General features: G+C 39.8%; 1 protein-coding gene across 1 annotated transcript in view; it reads left to right on the top strand.

The window, feature by feature from the left end:
* The window catches only part of SPTLC2 (serine palmitoyltransferase long chain base subunit 2), a 100,484-nt gene extending 91,549 nt beyond the window's left edge, over positions 1 to 8,935 (top strand). The window contains exons 10-12 of the mRNA XM_053697362.1: positions 4,538 to 4,673; positions 4,838 to 4,967; positions 5,804 to 8,935. Of these exons, the coding sequence (XP_053553337.1) occupies positions 4,538 to 4,673; positions 4,838 to 4,967; positions 5,804 to 5,923 (386 nt within the window). The 3' untranslated portion in view covers positions 5,924 to 8,935. The remainder of the gene's footprint in view (positions 1 to 4,537; positions 4,674 to 4,837; positions 4,968 to 5,803) is intronic.
* Positions 8,936 to 9,710: the final 775 nt, after the last annotated feature.

Below are 9,710 nucleotides of genomic sequence, written 5' to 3' on the forward strand. Positions count from 1 at the left end.
GAAAACCTTCTCTCAATCTAACCTCTCCATCCAACTACCGCCCTATTTCCTTACTCCCTCTTGCCTTGAAACTTCTTGAAAAACTAGTATATGCACGTCTATCCAATTTCCTTACACTAGACTCCCTCCTTGACCCACTGCAATCTGGATATCGCTCCCTTCACTCCACCGAGACAGCAATTGTTAAGGTTACCAACGACCTACTTACAGCAAAATCCAAAGGCCACTTTTCTTTACTCATCCTCCTTGATCTGTCTGCTGCCTTTGATACTGTTGACCACCCTCTTTTGCTCCAAACTCTCCAATTATTTTGGCATTTGTGACACAGCTCTCTTGTGGTTCTCTTCCTACCTGTCTAACCGTACCTTTAGTGTAGCCTTCTCTGGGACATCCTCTGCCCCGTTACCACTCTGTTGGGGTACTGCAAAGCTGTGTCCTCGGTCCCCTTCTCTTCTCAATCTATGAGTCATCATTAGGTTCCTTAAGTCCCCGTCGATGTCACCCAAATTTACCTCTCTGCACCTCACCTATCTCCTTCCGTCACTAACTGTCTTTCTCATATCTCATCCTGGATGTCCTCTCACTACCTTAAGCTAAATCTCTCCAAAACTGAGCTCCTTTTTTTCCACCCTTCTTCAAAAATCTCCACCCCCCATTTCTTTATAACTGTCAATAACTCCATCATTACCCCTACCCCACATGCCCGATGTCTTGGGGTCACTCGACATTTCTTCCACTCCTCACATTTTAGTCCTTGGCTTAAGCCTGCCACTTCCACCTTAAAAACCTCTCTAAAATTAGACATTTCCTTACACAAGACACAACTAAGATTTTAATCCACTCTCTCATCCTTTCCCGCCTTGACTATTGCAACTCCATCCTCTCTGGTCTCCCCAGCTGCCGCTATAATGAATGCCTCTGCCAGGCTCATCTTCCTTACACGTCGCTCTTCATCTGCTGCACCTTTTCTGCCAATCCCTTCACTGGCTTCCTCTTGCCTCTAGGATTAAACACAAAATTCTGACTCTGACATATAAAGCTCTCAACTGCACTGCTCCCCGCTATATCTCAGACCTTATCTCCAGATACTCTCCCTCCCATACCCTTTGCTCTGCTCACAATCTCCTCCTCTCCTCCTCTCCTCCTCTTGTTACCTCCTCATATTCCCTTTCACAGGACTTCTCCAGACTGGCTCCCATCTTATGGAACTCTCTGCCTTGCTCCACAAGACTCTCCCCTAGTTTGGAAAGTTTCAAGCGCTCCCTAAAGACTCTGCTATTCAGGGATGCAAACAACCTGCACTAACATTTCCTAACTCCATTGCTTTCCCCTTGAACCCCTTAGAATGTAAGCCTATGAGCCCAGCTGTTTGTAGTTCACCTTCATAAAAGCAGACTACAACAGTGCAACTCTCGGCAGGGCCCTCTACCTATTTGATCCCTATAAATGTTATCTTGTTTACCGCCTATGTTTATAGCGCTATGGAATCTGTTGGCGCTCTACAAATACATGATGATGATGTTGATGTATTCTCAATCTGAATCATAAAAGAAAAATGTTGGGTTTTATGTTCCTTTTAACATCCCTTTCTATAGTCAAGCCTGTTTAAGGGGTCTTTCCCTAGGCTGTAAAATAATCCAAATTTGCTATTTAAATTAGTTTTAAATCCTTTGTCAAACAATTATTTATATTATATATATATATATATATATTTTAATAGCCAGACAGATAGCTCAGCATGCTAAGGCACTATAGCTGAGCTCTGTAGCAACCCAAGGGTTGCAGGTTCGATCCCCGGTGAGGTCCACTCAGCCTTTCATCCTTCCGAGGTCGATAAAATGAGCAGCGCCTTGAGACCCTTATGGGTGATTAGCCTCGCTTTACAAGTACCCAATACATACATACATACATACATCAAGCTTTATTAAGCAAAAATAGTATGTGTACAATTAAGAGGAAGCATATTGTAAACAAAATACAAGGGTCTTTTTGAGGGTTAAGTCCTTGTTACACTATAACACAAATGCTGATATGGGATCTTTATTTGGGTTGTTACGGCGAGCCCTGTTATTTTCAGTGTCCATAGGTTTGTAAAATTCTGATCCCTTGTAAGAGCTTGGTTTTTGTTTTTAATTTATTATTTCGATTCAAATATTAACTTGCATAACCTGAAGAAAAACAAACTTATCTCAGTGTGCCGCTGAACAAAAAAAAGGTCAGGTGGGTAAACACTAAATACATTTTATAAGCATAGTATTGTTATTCCACGCCTCCCTCTAATTACCAGAGCCGCCATTTTGTAACTTAGGTTTCACTACAGGTATCTGAGGGAGCGTTGCTGCACAAGTGCAAACACATTAGCACCGGAATGCAGTGAAAGTTTTCAACATGGCGGCACCCAAGACTAAAGGGTAGGCAGGAAATGACCTCAATGCTTATAAAAGGTTTTTAGTGTTTAACCTCTGATGTAGATCTAAAAAATATTTGTGTCCATTTTAATAGCCTCTTGCCATGGTTACGTGTACCTCAGGGTCTCAGGGGTTAAACAGCTGTGGTGTGTACGGTTCATTACTAAGCTCGTCATATATGAAGCAGTTGAAGTTATAGATTGTTTTAGCGCAGCGCCCCTGTTATTCTGATGCACAGCAGTAGCTGTCACCCCGCTGGCGTTATTGTCGTCACAGGATGACACACACTACACACTATTACGCAGTCACAAGTGACCTGTGGTCTCTCTAATAGGATTATTAGAATAGTTTCCTCTTCATTATAGGATGATTGAGCTTTCCTGTAATTTATGGAAGTCAGTAACTCATTTCTCAGAAGACTAGCGGTGACAGATAACAGAAGAAAACGAGAACAAAAACACACTTAAATGATATAAAAAAAAATAGTGCGTGATCAAACCCAGGGATCATGGAAGAATATTTTTTTTCCATGGTAGATTTTTCTAACATACAGAAAATGATATTGCACATTTATAAGGAGTGGTGTAATGGAGAGACTGCTTTTTAATTCCTTCAGCCAGGACGGTGCATTGTTAGCCCTGGTTCCTACTTTTAGCAAGTTCATTAACCCTCCTGTAGACGACCCCAGGGCATTCTACCACTTTATTATTCACATAAATATCTTTTTGTTAATTTGACATGGTAATTCTGCATCTGTTACCATAGCAATGTGTAATACGTTAGCACTTTATCTATGAAATAATAATTATTCCTGTTGACTAAAACATTGTGGTCATCGTGCTTGTGTCTGTGTCTACCAATATGGAGTTTGATTTTTGGCTATTGGGCAATAGATGCTTGGGCATGGTTTGGGCACAAACATACATTTTCTGTTTCAGTATTTAAACAGCTTTTACCATTTTTCAGGCAAAACAAAGAAAAATGCACATCATCAAATTGCTGCTCTTTCTTGTGCATTACAGGATAGTACCCCAAAAAACGGAGTTTGCTTTTTATGAGCAGGTTCATCCTTTATTCATTTGTTTTGTGTATTGTTTAACACAAATCAGTGTCATTATATGCCCATACTTATGAACCCAGCGCTACAGAAGGTGGTGGCGCTATACAGATAAATTATAATAACTTTATTTTACCAAACTTCAGAAATTCTAAGCTTTGTGTCTAGTGCTTGCGTTCTGTAGGGTCTCAGATGTAAAGTCAAGTGCAAAGTTTCTAGATACGGCACTTCTATCATTTAAAAAAAAAAAATTAAAAAGGAAAAAGTTTGTATTAAACCGTGATTATATCCTTTATCTGCATCAGATTAAACATTTAAACACTGATTATTTGAGAGTAGTTCATGCTGTGATTGGGATTCTGTCATTTATGAGCATCTAAAAACATTATTATATGCGCCAAAGCTGACATTTTAGGGCCTATAAGTATATAATATATTGTGCGGTACTATAAGAAAATTAAATTGGTTACAAACAGATTAACACAGGGCTCAACAAATTTGTTCAAATTTAGGAGCTAGAAACTTTTGGCCATCCCTTTTAAAGATTGGTATACAGTGTGTAAGTATGTGTATATACACATATATATCTATTGTAATTTTATTTCACAGATGCAAAACCTAAAAAAGTATCCATGCCACAGCAAGCAAAATGTTAGGCAGTAGCCAGTGGGGGAAATTGGGGACACCAATGGGTGTCTTGGTGACTCTAAACTCTAAAAGTGCCTGAGTTTGTCAAGCCTTGAATTAACAGACATTCTTCCTCCATACTGCTACATTTTGTTTGCACACTCTAGTATTAATTACTGAGGACTATAAAGATGTAGATTAACTGTGTAACACGGCTTATTTTGTCTTTGCCTGGTCTGTGAAGTCGACACACATTTGATACTTTACTCTGTTTGATTATCATTACTATGTTCTCTTTCTTGAAAACACAGCAAATCTTTATTTAATCTTTCTATATGGGTGTTATGTTCCTTTATGTTGAAAGACATTTAATGCTATAGTGTATATATACATTACTTATTGATGGGTTTGTATAGGTATGTAAGTCTTTGTATCCTCATTACAGGTCATGATTGTGTGGCGCAGCTAGCTGAGAATACACGTTATTTCCGTCGCCGACTCACTGAGATGGGATTTATCATCTATGGGAATAGTGATTCGCCAGTGGTTCCTCTGATGCTGTATATGCCAGCAAAGATTGGGTGAGTGTATTTGAAAACCTGATTGTAAATCCTCAGATAAGAAAGGATGTATAAATAAAGTTATTCACACCGTTGCTGTATTCCCAACCTTATATGAAAAAGAGCAAATGTTTTAGGGTATAACAGCATTTTCTATTCACCCCCCCCCCCTTTACTTTTCACAGAGCGTTTGGCCGAGAGATGCTGAAGAGAAATATTGGTGTAGTTGTAGTTGGCTTTCCAGCAACCCCGATCATAGAGTCCAGAGCTCGGTTTTGTGTCTCTGCTGCACACACAAAGGATATGCTGGATCTGGTGAGTTATTCCCTTGTTGTAGTCATTTTTTTACAACAAAATAACTATAGTGGTGACAGTCGGACACAATTAACTGCCCCCTGCCAGGTTTTGTCTTGGATTTATCTGTGTGATGATGATGTAGGGATACATTCCCCACTATAATGATATGTCTGTAACTTAGTCTGAGTCTGTAGAGCAGATTCCTGAAATCTGGGGATGGGCGTATAGCACTGTTATGTTTTACCCCCTATCAGTTCTCGCCTACTACCATCCTTTACTCTAGTAATAGTTAATGAATAATTATTCTTGTAGGCTTGTTCTTTAGATTCTAAGAAAGCAAAATATAAGGACATATATTCTATATTTTGAAATCTTCATCTAAACATTCTATAGATAATGATTTTGCAATTGGGAGGTTATCTTCTTTATGCAATTTACAACCTAAAACTGAATGTTCCTTGCAAAGAGCTTAATGATCCATCTGTTTCCTATATTTTCTATTAAGTTAAAATGTTGCAATCTACCACACACAAAAAAACTGTTTACATTTTGAGGCATTTGGCTTTAGGACCAATGTGTGCTAAAGCTGTTAAATAGAATAAACTGAATACTGGGAACCTGTTTTTACTTTGGTGCTAATTATACATTTTGTGTTTTTCTCTTTTAATCGCTATCTTTTTTTCTCACTCTCTCGTTTGTGTGCTCGCTCGCTTTTGTTCGCTTGCTCACTCTCTTTTGTTCGATCACTCTTGCACTCTTTTGCACTCTTGCTTTTGCGCTCTCTTTTGGCTCTCTTGCTCTTTCACTCTCGCACTCTCACTTTCTCTTTTGCTCTCACTTTCGCACTCTCTTAGGCCCTGAGACAGATAAGCGAGGTTGGAGATCTACTACAACTGAAATACTCCCGGCATCAGTTTGTGCCATTACTGGACCGACCCTTTGATGAAACCACGTACGAGGAGACAGAGGACTGATACCTACAGGTCATGGAGTGGGACATGCTACTATGCTACCCCCACAATATGTTCCCATCTTGGCATTATATGCCACATGGACAGATCACACTGCCCCCTCCTCACAAATTTCTTTGTTAATTTTTCCTCTGGGTGGTGGAGATGAGGTGCCGGTTTAAATACATACATATATATATTTTCTTTTATATATTATTTATTCAGTACGGAACCGGTGAACACTCCACATCTCTCACATTCCTTGTCACCCCAAGGCAGCTACACACAGACATATATACATGCGGGTATATATAACTATATATAATCACTCGGCATACAGAATTCCAGCTGCCTCTTCCTGTCTTCATAAGAGCATGAACTTATCTTAACCCCTCCACTGTCAGAGTGGTTGGGATGTCATTAAGTTGGTCACTCTGTCGCTGAATGGGTTAACTTGGCAAATAAATGATAAAACAGCATAGGTGCTATTAAATGTGCTGTGTTTGTCAGATTTGGCGGTCTTAGACTTGCAGAATCAGGTCTGTGTTCAAGTGGGCCCAGAAGTGTCGTCTGAATGTATTTGGGGGTTTGGCGACTGGCAGTGCCACATTTTGTGTGTGAGACTTCTAAATACCATGTCTGTGTCTCTGGAGGACCAGTCCAAGTCTTACTATGTTAATAAAGAAGCTTGGCCATATCTATCTATGTGCATGGAACGGTATGGCAGTACCATTTCCGGTTGTGTGCAGGCCTGGTAGCTCTGCATTCAGTCATGTACATGGTAAGGGCCTGGTAGTGCCATATCTGGACATGTGTACGCTGATGGGCTCGCAGCAAATTATCCATTTATGTGCAGGGCAAAAACCTGGCAATGAGCTCCAGCCATGTGCATTAAGAGTAGCTTGAGCGTGCCATCCAGCCAAATGCACGGAGAGAACCTGGCTGTGCCATATCCAGCAGTGTAGATTTGGAGGAAATCTGGCTATGCCATCTATATGCAAGGGGGGCCTTGTAGTGCCATATCCAGTCATGCATTTGGGTGTCTGGCAGTGCCATTTCCACTCGTGTGCATTGGGCATCTGGCAGTGTGCATGGTGGTGAGCCTGGTTGGGCCTTCTCATGGGTACTGGCAGAACCATATCAAACATTGTACACTGGGAAAACATGGCAGTGCCATATCCAGTGATGTGCATGGGGTGGGGGTGGGGGGCTGGTAATGCCGCTCCTTTATTTGTAAACCCTGTATTATTATTCATTTGGCAAGTTTCTGGGCACCACTGTGCTCTTTGGCTACATCATGGGGGGGACTCTGTGTTGTACATGTAGCCTAATTTTTGCCATCTAACTAGCCTGACCCACCAACCTACAGTATCTGTGCCTCAAACCGGCAACCAGTAGTTAATTAATAAGCTATTTTAACCTCTGACACCGCTGGTAAAGACCATAAAATATTGTTTAACAAACTAGTTTTGGGATCAGGGCAAAAATGTTCTGAGTGGGACCAGTACCTGCTATGTTTGTGCAACCCTTAAATAGATGCACACATGGGACATACTTGTTGCAACAAGTAAACTTCAATGGATTCTTTAAACTTCACATTTTTTTGAAGCCTGGTTTTCTGTTTACCTCTTGCACCGTTACAGTCACTGGAATTTTCTGCATATGTTTGCTTTCCCTCTCTATGTTAATGTAGAAATAAACTTATAAAGTTCTCCATATGAGAATGCGGGTGGCAAGCTGGACTAGTTGCTTAGTGTAAGAACAGATGGCTACGAGAGCAAATTCTGGTATCATTATGAAGGTTCAGGATAAGGACCTGCCGTGAGGTCCAGGCAGGCACGACTATAGCTGAAGCAGGTCTGTAGCTTGGATTACAAAGAAGGACCAGTGACTCATAGTCAGGGCAGTTGGTTCTAGAGTAGAGTTGTCCATTGTTAATGCTTGAGAACTGGGCACAGAGCAGATTTTAAGATTCTCACAGTTAAAGGGACAGTAAAGTCCTAATTGGATATTCATGATTTAGACAGAGCATACAATTTTAAACAACTGTCCAACTGACTTATTATTTAATGTTCTTCTTTCTCTTGTTATACTTTGATTAAAGGTTTATCTAGAAAAGCTCAGGAGCAGCAAAGAACCTAGGTTCTAGCTGCTGATTGGTGGCTGCATATATATACCGATTAAAACCAGTAGTGCATTGCTGCTCCTTCAACAAATGATACCAAGAGAATGAAGCACATTTGATAATAGAAGTAAATTTAAAAGTTGTAAAATTGTATGTTCTTCCTAAATCAAGAGAGAAAAAAATTGGGGTTAATGTCCCTTTAAGTAGGCACAGAGATTTCCCTAAAAGCTAGTCTGTGTCCAACCATTGAGGATAAACATTTGACAACTCTTCTTAGGACCAGTTTAGTCAAATCTGTTGCTTAACTAGTGCTCTAGGGTTGGTCTGAGAGACTGGAGCAGTGTTTCTCAACTCCATTCCTCAGGACCCTTAACAGGCCAGAGTTTCATTATATCTTAACTAAATCACAGGTGTAATAATCATCTGAAGGGTGAGAGCAGGTTAGTAACCATGGTTACTGATCAGCTGATTATGTCACCTGTGCTGTAGTTAAGATATAATGAATATCTGGCCAGAGTAAGGATCCTGAGGACTGGAGTTGATACACACTAGACTAGAGCATTGTTGGTATAAAACATTTGACCACAAGGGGCCAAGGTAAGTTGACTGTTCAGCAAGTACAGTGTTACAGTTGGTGTCTCTTAAATTCCTCAAATTGCCTTATATGAGATTCTTTTGGCATGAAGTCTGGGAAGCTGACCAAAAGTAATCAACTATAAAACACTCTGTCATTAATTGTTCAGAATATTGTTTCCTTAATTCTTTTGAAGATGATTATAAGACACTTGTAAATATGTTTACCCAGAATTTTAAAACCTATTGTGTGAAGTTACAGGCACAAGAATGCAAACTGATGTATCCGCTTTGGGTTTCTTTTTAATATCGCTGCTAATAAAATGCATTTATTTTCAGTCCGCTTCCTTGATTTGTTAATATAAAGTAAGCTTTGTATCAAAGTTCACATTTAATGTGACACGTTTTTTTCTTGTTAACGAGGAGCTCAACAAACATATCTAAAAATGTAGACACAAACAGGGCCAATATATGAAAATATAAAAACTAAAATGATGAACATCAAAAAGCAACATTCCATCTATGAACGTGAAGAATTATTACATCATAAAACCTTATTAATATTAAAGTGATATTGCCTAAAACCAGTGTTTCTAAACATGTTTGTATCGGTACCGCTACATCAATTTTTGCCGTAAGGGACAGTATAATACTGTAAAAATATTTATAGCTTGGACCTAAGGCCAGAAGCTTTTAGGATAGGTGGGGATACCACAGGCTAAATCAGCTATTTCAAATGCCAATATAAGGATACAGGGAAATACTTGTAAACAAATTAATACACTCTAGCAGGTAAAGTGGATCATTGAGAACAAATTAAAGGGGAGAAAGTAATTTTAGTAAACTGTCTCTTAAAGTTAAAACAAAATGAGGCGATTTAGCATACCCCAGAATTGTAAAACATGGTCACACTTATTTCCTCTTTCCTGACCGAGTGGTTTACCGGAGAAGAAGCGGTTTCTATGTTTGGCCTGGGTCATAGGAGGTAGTGAGTGCCCCAGCCATTGGGGGTATAAAGGTGCCATTTTTTTCTTTAATCAATAGTCTGCTTTGTTAGCGCAGTACCTGTCTATATTGCGAGGAGGCCACGGTATACCCGCCTGCTCAATTATG

This window comes from Bombina bombina, chromosome 1 (genome assembly GCF_027579735.1).
Source record: "Bombina bombina isolate aBomBom1 chromosome 1, aBomBom1.pri, whole genome shotgun sequence".
In the NCBI taxonomy this organism is placed as follows: domain Eukaryota; kingdom Metazoa; phylum Chordata; class Amphibia; order Anura; family Bombinatoridae; genus Bombina; species Bombina bombina.